The sequence below is a fragment of the Microcaecilia unicolor genome, chromosome 5, assembly GCF_901765095.1.
Source record: "Microcaecilia unicolor chromosome 5, aMicUni1.1, whole genome shotgun sequence".
Classification (NCBI taxonomy): Eukaryota; Metazoa; Chordata; class Amphibia; order Gymnophiona; family Siphonopidae; genus Microcaecilia; species Microcaecilia unicolor.
In genome coordinates, this window is record NC_044035.1 from 114,319,538 (window position 1) to 114,333,021 (window position 13,484).

At 40.4% G+C, this 13,484-nt stretch overlaps 1 protein-coding gene across 5 annotated transcripts in view; it reads left to right on the forward strand.

Moving 5' to 3' along the window:
• The window catches only part of KAT6B (lysine acetyltransferase 6B), a 364,617-nt gene that overhangs the window by 117,765 nt on the left and 233,368 nt on the right, over positions 1-13,484 (forward strand). For all 5 annotated transcript variants that reach the window (XM_030203217.1, XM_030203216.1, XM_030203215.1 and 2 more), the window contains one exon: positions 8,681-8,796. In XM_030203217.1, the coding sequence (XP_030059077.1) occupies positions 8,681-8,796 (116 nt within the window). The remainder of the gene's footprint in view (positions 1-8,680; positions 8,797-13,484) is intronic.

The window sequence follows — 13,484 nt, forward strand, 5'->3', positions numbered from 1 at the left end:
CCATGCGCGACTGAGAGAACAGTCGGGTGAAGTAGATTATGAAAAATTAGCAACCCATTGGAATAATGAGTTAACCCTGAGGCTTAAGGGGGACCAGTTAAAGACTTGCGTGCTGAATATCCCCAGGGTGACAGAAAATGTGACGCTGAGAGAAACTCTCTACAAATTTGTAATGCGCATGTATTTTTCTCCACATAGGGCAATGAGGGCGGCAATGCGAACAGATGACGCCTGTGCGAAGTGTGCTCACTCCCCGGCGGGCCTTGGGCACATGTTCTGGCAGTGCCCGTGTGTCCTGGATTTTTGGAGGCGAGTGGCCAGACATGTGTCGGTCATTTGGGGAGTGAACTGGAAGCCCCATGCCGCGCAGTTATTCGATCTCTTTAAACTGCAGACACCTGGAGCAGTGGGGCTTAAACCCTTTTTGAAGAGAGCTATCCTTATGGGCAAGAAAGTTATACTTCATCAATGGATAGGAGCAGAACCCCCAACTTTCTCACAGTGGAAGTCCAGGATGATCTCTTTGTGTGCACTAGAGCGCAGGGGGGTGGGGGACCTAGCCTTGCCTAGAGGTGATGCTTTCTGCAGACGGTGGGCACCTTTTTGGGATTCCCTGACCCCAGTGGCACGCAGCAGGATTTTGAATTGCTGATTGGTACATCATGGTGACTCCCAAGGGGGGGGGGGGGGGGAAAGGGGATGGGGGAGTGTACAGGGAGGGATTAAAGGGGAGAGGGTTAGACTGACATTTAGAAATCGGAGGGATCAGTGGGCTATAAATAGTTGTTTTGCGGGAGCAGAATATTCTGCCATTGAGAGCTGTTTATAGGGACATGACTATGATGTATGGTTATATAATGTTTATAACTGCTCTGTCATTGATGGCTCTGGCGGAGCCCAAATTAACACAATGAAAAAATTGAAGATGACAAAGCTGATCCCTGTTAGCGGAAGCAGCACCGCGCAAGGGGCCATAAGAGCCAAGGCCCTTTGCGGCGAGACAAGAGGAGGGGTGTATCCCTCTGGTTACCTCAACATGGTGCAAGACCATCCAATTTGACTGTGGGCGAGTGTTGGATGGGGGGGGAGGGGGTGGGAAGTGGAGGGGATATAACAAGGAAAAAATTTAAAACTATTAGATGATATTGTTAGTGCAGTTGACATGTTGTGTGACTTGTTTGATTTTCTCTGAGCAACTGTACAGGTGATGTTATCAACAATAAAAATGATTTCAAAATATGTATATATATATATATATATATATATATACGTGTGCATTCATACTCTCGCTGTTTAGATGTGGAGGGGTGTTTTTGATATGATGTTTAAATCTAATTTTGGACATTTTGCTGAAAATGTCCAAAAATCAAGTTGCGAACATAGCCAGTTTCGAACCAGAAAAATGTCTTTGAGCATGGCCATTTCCTAGTGTTTTGTGCTCAGTGCATTTTTTTGTTGTGACCGTTTTTTGGAGGAAAAAAAGTCCAAGGGAAAAACACTCCAAAACATGCCATTGGGATATATAGAGGGCCAGCATTCTTAGTAGATGTCCCAGCAGAACAGTGGGGGGCACCCTATGGATCCGCTACATTTGGCTTCACAGAAAAGGTCTCGGGTAGCCATCTCACTGCTATCTCCTTGTATTGTATGGGCAGCCACCAAAATCCTACTGATACCTGTAGACATAAATGCTATTGTAATGGTGTACAGTAGGTTTTAGAGGGCTCACACTTTCCACCACAAGTATAACAGTTAAAGTGGGATATGGGCCAGGTCCCCTTCTCTACAATGCACTGCAGTGACCACTAGGCTACTCCAGGGACCTGCTTGCTGCTCTAATAAGTCTGGCCATAACATCTGAACTGTCATAGAGTTTGGTATGTACTATTTCTTTTATGTCTTTGGGGGGTGTTAAGAGGTCAGTAACCAGTGATGGAGTAAAGGGGGACGGGGTCATGCCTTAATCCCTCCAGGGGTCATCGGGTCATTCAGGGCATCTTTTTGTGACTTAGTTATGTTTGAACCAAGTTTTTGTGGTCATATCCAACAGTCTTCTTTGGCAACACATTCAGCTGCTTTCTGTTGTTTGTGGGGTATCAATTACCTCTGGTCTTCGTCGAGACAGGTCTATCCTGAATGGGACCGTATCTCATTCTTTTAAGGCCCTTCAAAACAAAACAAAAACCCATTTGAACCCCTACGCACAGCTATTCTTAAGGATCTAACTTTGAAAATGGTTTTCTTAGTAGCTATGTCTTCAGCCAGAAGGATCTCAAGAGTGTCAATCTTATCTCGTAGTCACCCCTTTCTCTGTTTTACAAAGCTGAACCAAGTCTAGATCAAAATGTCTAACTTTTAGTCCTTGACGTATTTGCTTTGTTCCATTATGGCAGAAAATTTTCCAAATTTGGGGAATGCCCAAATCCAGCCCCTGACATGCCTCCTTATGATTTGAATGTACAGCAGATGAACTGCATAGAAAGTCTTAAAAAGGGTTTAGAAAATAGCAGTTTGGATGTTTTGGCAAAAAAAGTCCCATCTGCTGATTTGTGCAACTTTTTGGACGTTTTTCTGTTTTCAAAATGAGGCTTATCTTTAATAATGTCTTTCAACATAGATTAGCAGAACATAGCACACTGAAGAAAATTTTCAAAGAAGCTAACATCAGTTCAGTCCATATTTCATCACTTCCTTAATTTGTTTTACTTTTCTATTTGTAAATAAAAACCTAGTCCAAAATTTTTATATGTATTAATAACATCAAAGTTCTTCAAATATCCTTAATTCAAATACACTTTACAATCAGACTCTCCAGGACCCTTAAAAATCAGCATCCCCAAAAGGTCAGACAAAAAAGGAATTATTTGAATATTGCTTCTAGGAATGTTCTGTCAAAGGGTAAGTAAATTAAATGGAAAGCCATTTCGTCTCCTTGCTTTATTCAAAATGGAGGATCATTATCAGTCCAATAGTCTTGTTACAAGAAATGATTTATTTTGGTGGAAAGAGCTCTAGAGCACTCGCTACTGTTTATAATTTAAGAGCAGGCGCTGTATTTATATGTTTTAGGATATTAATTTCTCCACCAATCACCAAGGGTGATAATTGCAATAAATTAAATAAATTAAGTATATATAAAAGATACCATATACTCAGAACACAAAGAGACCGTATTTTTAGCTTCAAAAAGGTTGATTTTACTATACAAATCATGTAAACCAAACGAGAGGTAGGTCTTACAGATCTTTACAGATCATCTGTGCTTAAGTAAAGTAGCAGGTCTAGATCAAAAGTTATGTTACTTACAAGTTCTTGTTACATAGTATGAACAACATGAGGTAAGCACATGTTTGCAGAAGAGGTCCTCATATCAGGCAGGTGGGCTACAGGTCCCAGGAAGAGAGAATCTGTAGAGAAGAATCTGTTGCAGTTGAAGGGAAGCATCTGCTTTTGTGGAACAGCTTCTATCTTTTATACTCTTGCAAGCTGCAGGAAGACATGCCATGTGAACCTCTGTCTTGGTTTCCTGGTTTGCACACGACCCTTGGGCATTTGCAAAGCATTGTGGTATCTTGGTCTCATGTCTTATGACATCACAAGACTTGCTCTCTGGATTTTGCTGACAAATGGTTTATTGTAGTGCAGGGTTTTCCCTGCTTGAATTTCTGTGATAAGATTTGTCTGGGGCAGCCAGCAGGTGTCCTTTGTTTTTAGTAGCTGTATTTCACACCTTTCCCACCTGCCTGTCTTCTTGCCTCTACTGGTTTCCTTTGATGTTTGTTGTGTTGATCAGCCTTATTTGTTGTGTTGATCAGAGGAAGAGAGTCAATTTAACCTTAAGGCAGTCTCTTACTTGAGAAGTCTTTTTTGTTAAAGAGGGAGGGAAAGGGGGAGGTGAGGTCCTTGCAGTAGTACCTTTCTTTTAAATGTTCCCAAAGGGAGGGGGAAGAGGGCTTTGGAATGAAAGCCAGTTGCATCTTCAAATATATGTATTTTGTATTGCTATATATATATTTGTATCTGATTCAGCACAATCTGCTCAATAATTCTGACACCATGTTACAGTCTTACTACTACTACTACTACTATTTAGCATGCCATAAAACCAAACAGGGGGGATCATCCATTATAACTGGACCCTGAATCAGAAGGTCTCTGTAATTGGGTAGAGACAGTGGAGTATCAATCTTAAACTGCATCAGATCTGCTTACCAAAGACATCTTGGTCAATCCAGAGCTATAAAGGTAATTTTCCCTGGATGATAAGCGATGCAAAGAAGTTTTCTGCTTAACATTGGCCACAGAGGAAAAACAATATAAGTGATCTGTTTGCTACTGTTGTAGAAGACCATTCTGACCTTCCATATTGGGGTCCTTCCAATGGCTGAACCAAATGTGGACTTCAGCATTCCTCCTGGATGCCATTAGATCTATTCTTGGGATTCGCCAACATGACACAATCAGATGTCAATAAGTGCCACTTTCTCAGATCCAGAGGACGTTTGCTGGAAAAAAAGCTGCTTGAGTATTCAGAGTTTCTGTAGTAGCACCTGCTGAAATTAAAGGAAACTGGACCTTGTCCCAGGAGAAAAGAATCTTTTCTTCTGTGGTTAGATGAACTCTTGGCTTCTCATGCCTAATGACATAGGAAACCGCAGTCATATTGTCTGAGAGAATCTTCATTGGTTTCCCTCCAGGATGATGAGCATAAGAAAGCAAGTCTTTTCAGATGGCTCTGAGCTCTCTAGACCATTGATGTACCAAGAGGCTTCAATTGTAGACCATAGAACTTGGACTGACTGAAGCAGACAAAGAGCTCCACAGCCCAATAAGTTGGCATCTGTAGTGACTACAAACCAATTCTGAATTGTGAGAGGAAGGCTGTGCTGAATCCATCAGTTCTGAGTTTGGCTTGGAAGGTCCAAGAGAGAAGGAGATAAACAGCTGAGAAGGAACTGCTGAAGTGGTCTGATGTTGCATCTGTCCCATGGAAGAACATCCCAGATAGAGGCCACTGTGCCCAGAACTGGAACATAGTCCCAGATCCTGGGACATGAAAGGGAAAGTAGAACCTGACTTGGGTGTGAATCTTTTGCTAATGAGCAACAGGAAGAAATGTCTTCCCTAAACCTGTGTTGAATATCACTCCCAGGTACTCTAAGATTTGTGTTGGAAACAACTGACTCTTGGTGAAATTAATTGCCAGTTCTAAGGACTGAAGAGCGGCCATCTTGGATGAAACTTGCAGACTCTCTTGATAGGAAGAGTCGCGAATCGGCCAGTTGTCGAGGTATGGACGAACCTGAAGGCTGTCACTACTACTATGACCTCAGGAAAAAAAGTCCTTGGTGCTGCAGAAAGGCTGAATGGCATGGCCATAAATTGATAGTGATTTCCAAGGATTGCAAATCACAGAAATCTTCTGTGGGGAGATCAGATGGGAATATGAAATTACGCTTCCTTTTCTGGAATGAAATTATTACAGACTGTGAAATGTTGAACCTTTAACATGCCGACTCTTTCAAAGTTCAAAACCAGGTGGAAGGAATCGCCTTTCTTTGGGAGTAAAAAAGTGGAATAACTTCCTGTTCCCCAGTTACATCTGGGGACAGGATCTGCTGTGCCTAAATGAAGAAGCATTTGCAAGGTGTCTTGAACTGCTTGTCATTTGGCTGGAGGTTTACATTGAGTTTCCAAGGAAAAATCTGCAGTGAAATGAGAGGACTCTAGTTTGCAACCCTGCTTTATCTTTTCCAAGACACATTGGTCTGCGGTAATTTTGGTTCTCCTCATCATTGAGAGGCACGGGGAAGCATTGGTAGACCTGGAGTTTGAAGCAGAGTTCTGTCAGCATGAAAGAAGGCTTGTCTTTGTTGGAAGTGGGAATGATGAAAGTTGGATTTGCCTGGTCTGTAGCACTTGGCCTTATGAAACCTAAGTCGAGGATTTAAAAGAATTTTTAAGCTTGACCTCTGGTAGTTTCTGAGACTTTGAGTCCCCTAGGTCTTCTCCAAACAAAACCTTACCTCTAAAAGTTAGCTTGTGACTTAGAAACCACATCAATGCTTAAGCCAGAGCCATATCTTAGCTAAGAGTATCAAGAACTGGCTTGTGTGGCTGTGCACTAGAACTGGCTGGCATGGCTGTGTATTGGAGCTAACTAATGTGGGCTGAGAGCCAGAGCTAGATTGTGTATTGGAATATTGCTGGTTTGTACCATTCTGCACTATTGGTGGCAAGTTGTAGTGGAACTTGAACCAGCAACCTCTGGATCTCTCTGCTTGCTCCCAGCTGGCTGCTTTAACCATTAGGCTATTCCTCTACATTGTAGTTCTGTACTATTGCTAGCTATCCAATAAAATTAAAAGATGCAAAAGTGCAATAGAAGCATTTAGAGATGCTACGGCATGCAGCTAGTAGTACCGCTTAGAAGGGTGGAGCTGGTATGCAATAGTTTTGACCAGTGTCAGTGTGCAATACTAGCGAGCAGAGCTGCTGTGGAAAACCAATAAAGCTAACCTTTAGCACTATAGCAAAAGAGAGAGAGAAAGTCTCTGTCCCAGAAGCTCAACTGAAGCCTCAAGAAAAGGCTAGCAGCCCAACATAGGAAAGAGGTTGTTGTGGGGGAGGGGGAGGGATCTGGCACCACCAGATTTACACCCAAATGGCCAATATGTAAAGCCTTTGCCCCAGAAGCTCCACTGAAACCTCAGAAAGAAAACGGGAGCCTACCACAGGAAACTGAGACAGAGCTGCACAGCAAGGTTCTACTGTCTGCTGGAGATAGATACTGAATGGAACCTAGTGCACAGCAGCCTTATATGGCAAAGTTCTAATTTGCTCTCTGTCTTCACCTGTTGGTAGATGGGCACAACCAACAGGTATGGGCTAATCCTTTGGAGTAAAAGGTCCTTGTTTTCAGTCTGTCTTTAGACCCCAGCATATTTACCAGTTGTCTTGTGATGGTAGCAGCTGACCTGCACAGACCTCACAAGTGGTAACTGGATCCATAGGTTTTCCAGTCCAGATTCCAGCACTATGAAACTCCTTAAAATAAACAAAAAAACAACAAACAGAAAACACAATCTTGTTTTTAAGCAGCAAAAATACCAAGCTACCTCTATGCACCAGATGCATATTATATTTGCAACTTGCGCTATGCAGGTTGTACTGGCCATATGCTGGATTTGGTCCCTCTTGTATATCTATCTATCTATCTATCTATCTATCTATCTATCTATCTATCTATCTATCTATCTATCTATCTATCTAATCTATCTAATCTATCTAATCTATCTAATCTATCTAATCTATCTATCTCCTGCATAGCAAGGAGCTCCAGTGTCAGTACACTAGAACTCAGATTTATTTGGCTTTATAATGAGGCTGTTTAAATAAATAAAAAAAATATATATATATAATTATGAAAATCTGAATAGTAGGATGGCATCTGCACACCAAAGTAGCAAGGAGCTCCAGTGTCAGTACACTAGAACTCAGATTTATTTGGCTTTATAATGAGGCTGTTTAAATAAATAAAAAAAATATATATATATAATTATGAAAATCTGAATAGTAGGATGGCATCTGCACACCAAAGAAATCGAGTCGATAAATGACAGCAACAGAAGTAAAGCTATGGAGAGTAAGCTTCAGAAACGTCATCTTTTGGAACGGAGAAGCAGCAAACTTTTAAGCCCTTTTGAAACAAAATCATAACCTTATTAGGGAATTGGTCTTAGCTTCATGTGTTCTCTTTTCTTCCATTGTATGACAATACAGCCCAATATATGCTCTATCTGTATTTTCTTATGTTACCAGTTATGCAGACATACTTCAGCTGCTTATATTATGCTCATGTTTGTCAGTCAGTTACATTGTTAGTTGATACTATGCATGTACAATGCTATTCTATCTTTTATTTTTTTTTTCAGTTTTTGTTTTGTTTTAAAGAATTAAACTGTCCTCACTGCTTCCCCTACCATCCAAATTATTCCATCTCCATGTCTTATACCATCCATCTTCAATAGTAGGAGCCCTCTCCTGTTGCTTTTGCCCCACTGCTTTAGTGGTGGGGGCCAATGGGAACCACAAAAGGGGAGTGGGATAAAGTCAATGTGGCAAGAGCATGGGCCATATGTCATGCTAATTATCACTGGCCATTTTTATACATGCACAAATGTTCTAACACATCAAATACTGAAAATACAAATATACATACACAGAATTAATTTATTTTCCAATCTGTGGCTACTGCAACCCTGAAGAGCTGTAGAAGGAAAATGTGCATAATTTCAACAGTATTGATAGGAAATAAAGGTCCATAAATTTACTGTATGAGATGTTTCCTGCAAAGAAACTTTTGATTTCTGTTAACCTTTTAGCAAATACTTAATTTCTCTTATCTCATTATGGGAAAGATATATTGTTCTTGCTTTTAGTTTGAGCCTTAGAGACTTGATTGAACTTTATTTGCATTATTTTGGGAGGTGTGATAGGTTACAGCACAAGTGGTGCTACCTCTATATATTTCAAAACTTTTTGAATATTACTTGATTAATATGAGTTTCTGTTTTGCATTTTGGAGACTTTTAATCAGCAACAAATCACTGTATGGTAAATGCAATTTTGAGTTACTTAAAAGAAATTTTTAATATGGCATGTTTATTTTTGTTTGTAGGACATCCATCATGTTTAAAGTTCTGTCCAGAGTTAACGACAAATGTGAAGGCTTTACGCTGGCAATGTATTGAATGCAAAACGTGCAGTTCCTGTAGGATTCAAGGCAAAAATGCAGTAAGTGAATAAATATTGCAATGATACTGTGACTGATTGCAGTTTGTCATTTAGAAGTCAACTTCATTTTATGAGATGGTAGATGGTTATTTTCCTTTCCTGTTGTTATAAGTTGTCTTTTTTTTTTTTTTTTAAAGGATCTCGTGAAATATAATGTACTAATTATGGCATCTACATTGTTTTCAGATATTCATAAATATTCCATAACTCTACTGTATGGGGCCAGTCTGTTAAGCAGACTAGGTAATTGCGTTTCGAGGATGGCAAAAGGCAGCTTCAGTCAAAGCAAAACATTAGGTTCTGAGAGCCACACAACCTTATAGAGCTGTCACTGTATATTGTTACTGGCGGGTAGGATAGTCAGTTTAGCCTATTAGGTAAATAATTGTCTACCCAGTTAGATGGGTTTTGGAAATCATCCTCAAAAGAAAATATATAAATATATATCTTTCTATATAAAATGTTTGCTTGAAAGAATGGTATTGTGGTTGAGGAGGATTGCAGGGTCAAAGATTTACTTAGATAATTTAAATCTTAGTGCATCTTTCATCAATTTTATTAAATGGTATTTCTTATACTGGACAGTTAACTTCCCTTTAATGCTGTCGACAGGGTCATAATCCTGCACTAAGGGTACAGATCTGAGGGAATCATAGTTCGTTTTCTTAGTTGTTCCTTGGCCTCCACTTGGAAATTTGCTTAACGAATATCTACCTGATTTTCAAGGGAATAAAGAGGTGAGGAACTCAGTCTGATGATCCCAGTTTCCTGAATATTTTAAGAGAATCAGCTGAACGCAGAGCTTTTTGTAAAATACATGTGTATTTAGTAATGCATTTATGTATTTGTCAACATGTTCAGGGATAACAGCCATTTCATAAAACAAAGACAAAAAAAAGAAACGTTAAAGCTAACCTGAAAAGACATAGCTGAAAGGAAGGGAACCTGTTTGGTCATGCTTGACTAGATCAAAACCTGCTATCAAATCCAGGGAAACAAAATAACCACTTCAGCTGAATCTAACTGTTCTTTAATCTTACTTAGTAAAGCTTGCAAGCAATATGCAGTGCTATAGTGTTGCTTAAACCCAAATTGCTGAGGATACAGGGAATTTGTGCTATCGAGGAAATGACAAAGTTGATGTAAGAGTACTTTTTTGAAACTTTTAACCAGAAATTCAATGTTTGGAATAGACCGATAAATTGTTAAAATGGATTAAGGGGGGATCTTTTAAGTGCTTGGCAAATTAATGCTTTTTTCCATGTTGCTGTAAGCGATCCTGACAGTAAACTAGCATTAAAGAAAGGATGGATGACTGAAGTCCCTAATTCTGTAAGAAGCCTGGAATGGGATCCAGAGCTGATGATGAAGCTTCTGTTAAATATTTTGCTTTTTAAGGTGGTAAGTATGATTGCTTGCTCTCAATCACTATAGGAGACCCCAGGTCTAAATGAGTTGGTAACAGACACAGGTGATTGCGAAAGTTTTATAGTTAAACAATTTTTGTTGAAGAAATAAACATACAAGCAATCAGCGAAACAGTTAAGTTCAGTTTTTTCACAAATTCATTTCTGTCTCTAACAAACCTCCCCCCACCCAACTTCTATATAATATAGTTAAGGCAATGGTGTGTATGAGAGCATACAAAACTGGAAGAAACAGCGTAGATAGCAAGACAACTAAATGTTAGGTGAAGTGTAGCATAAGCCAGTCGGAACATTCAGAAGAGATGGGCCTTGGTTCTTATAGCCCCTCTCCAAAATAGTGGACACCTTGCCACAAACAGCCAATCTACCCCCCACCCCCGTGCAACAATCCCTCCCCCCCCTCAAGGGATCAAAACAAAACATAATAATAGCAGGAACTGTAACGATCCCAAACTGACGAGAATTGCTTCCTTCGTTTGAAAAACTGACCCACCCTCTGCTTTTCTGTCAACATACTGTGGTGGAGCATAGTGTGTCATCCCTGAAAGGGATTCTGATACAGTGCACACCTTCAAGACTGATTTCTTACCTAATAAGGCTACCTTACGGAAAAGCATTTCATAACCCCCTTTCTGCAATGGGAACATATCCCTGAATAGGCAGAAGATCTGAGGTGTGGGAAGAGATGCCTCAGTAATTTAGTAAGGGCCCGCCATAAGTCCTGCAGGAGGTTGAACAAAATACCTACCCCTTGTGCTAGTGGGGAAGCACCCTGCCTGGCACCTGTAAAATGAAGCTAAAATGCCAAGGATTAAACAACTCCAACTCCATGCTGACAGGGATGTAGTCCTCTCTTCCTAGATACCAATCCCTCACATGTCTGGCAAGACAGACCTGATTATACTTATATAGATTAGCTGGTCCTAAACTCCCAACCCACCAATTACCCAGCAGCATATGTATAGAGACTTTGTGTTTTGTCACCCAACAAAGTCGGAATAGATGTCGATGAAGAGTGCAGACGTCCTTCCACAATAATTTAAATGGAAGCATCTGGCGAGTATATAACCATTTGGGGAATTCCACTATCTTATATATATAATTTTTATTAGATTTTAATACTTATACAGATATTATAATACTGCAAAGTATAATACAGCCATTAAGTAATAAAATTTACAAATCAGGAAATCAAGAAAAAGTTCTCTTCTTATAACATGGCTTCCTTAGACCTCAATATGAAAAAAAGAGGGGGGGGGGGGGTAGGAATATAGTGAAGTTAAACACAATATACATAAATCATTATAATCTTAATTATGGTTCCGTCATTCCTTATTTCTTTATTACTCTACAGATTGCTTACTGTCTAGGAAGGTCTGGAGTTGGTTAGGCAAATAATAGACATATTTTATCTGATTTAGTCTAATAATACATTTACAAGGGTAGGCCAGGAGGAATGAAGCCCCCAATTCCAAAACTTTTGCTCTCCTAGAAAGAAATATTTTCGTCTTTCTTGTGTGGACTTAGTCACGTCCGGGTAAAGCCAAATTTTTTGACCAGCAAACAAACGGTCAGTTGATTTAAAATACAGACGCATTATTGCATTTAAGTCCTGCTGAAATACAAATGAAACAATTAATGTCCCTCTTTCAGTTGCATCTTCAATTGATTGTTCCAAAATGTCTGTGACGTTTTGCAGGTCTATTGACTTCTCTGAGTCTATTTTTTTCATTGTAGATGGTATATAATAAATTTTATTCAACGGTGGAAACACTTCTTGGGGAAATTTCAAATTTTCTTTTAAGTACCTGCAAAACATGTCATTCGGGGACACTCCCAACAGTCTAGGGAAATTCAGTATTCGGAGATTTAATCTTCTGTTATAGTTCTCCACTTGCTCTATCCTCCTTCTTAAATCCATATTATCCTTTATCACAGCGATTTTAAATTCTTCAGTTTGTTTAGACTCTCCCTGCAAGGCCTCAATTTTCAAAGAAAAATCTTGTTTCACCAACTCATGGGAGTTCTTCACCTCCTGTATATTTACATTCAATATCTTTACCTCTTCAGAAGATTGTTTCAGTATTTTGTCCATTTCTACCAGCTTCAGCCAAATCTTACCCAGGCTCACCTCCATCTCTCCGGCAACCGCAGAATATTCTCCAGATTCGAGCTCCCCTCTGGGCTCCTCGGGATCGCCCCTTCTGGGCTCCACAGGGAACCCCGTTCAAATCGCGGCAGCTGCAGGGCAAGGAGGCGTCATAGAGCTTGGTGGGGGGAGAGATGTTTCAATTTCCAGCGGGGGGACCGCTTCACCGGTTCCTCCCGCTATGGACTCCACTTCACCTCGTCGGGAAAGAGCGGGGAAGAAGCGTTCCAGGCCCACAGTTACCGGCGTGGACGTTCCAGAAGGTAGGGGATTCTTCCGAATCGTTCCCTTTCGTTTTGTATGCGGCATATTATAATTGAGGCAAAAGGAAAAGACAAGTTTAGCAACTGTGGAGCGGAGAACACTTCAAACGTTACCGCTCACGGCGCCATCTTCGAATTCCACTATCTTAAAAAGATGCATCCTGTCATGTAGCCCTAAGGGTAACTTTTGTCAGCCTGTTAAAGTTGCCACTGTTGAGTCCAACAAACGTGAGATATTAAGATAATATAATTCTGAGGGTTTCATGGAGAGGCGAATTCCCAAATATTGAAAAGTGTTGTACCCAATGCAAGGGGAACAAACCCACCCAGCCCCCGCCATACTTGTTCTGAGGATCCAGAAAAAAGCCTGATAAAGTTGCCACTGTTGAGTCCAAGAAACGTGAGATATTAAGATAATATAATTCTGAGGGTTTCATGGAGAGGCGAATTCCCAAATATTGAAAAGTGTTGTACCCAATGCAAGGGGAACAAACCCACCCAGCCCCGCCATACTTGTTGTGAGGATCCAGAAAAAAGCATACAACTGATAATAGCTGATCCAAAAAGGAGTTCTAAGTAATGAACTACCTGCTTCCAAAATTGATGTATTGCAAAGCAATTCCAAAAGGCATGAGATAAAAAGAGTTAGGCTGTTGCAGGAGCGTAGCTACGAGTGGGCCTAGGTGGGCCTGTACGAGTTAGGAGAGCACAAGTCCTTATCTGGTTTCAATAGTGCTATCATTTGTGTTGTTTGCAAAGACTCCGGCAGAATCTTATTAGTAACCATGTGAGTAAACAAATTCAATGACGAGGGCCCAATATGGTTGTGTAAAATCTTATAGAATTTAG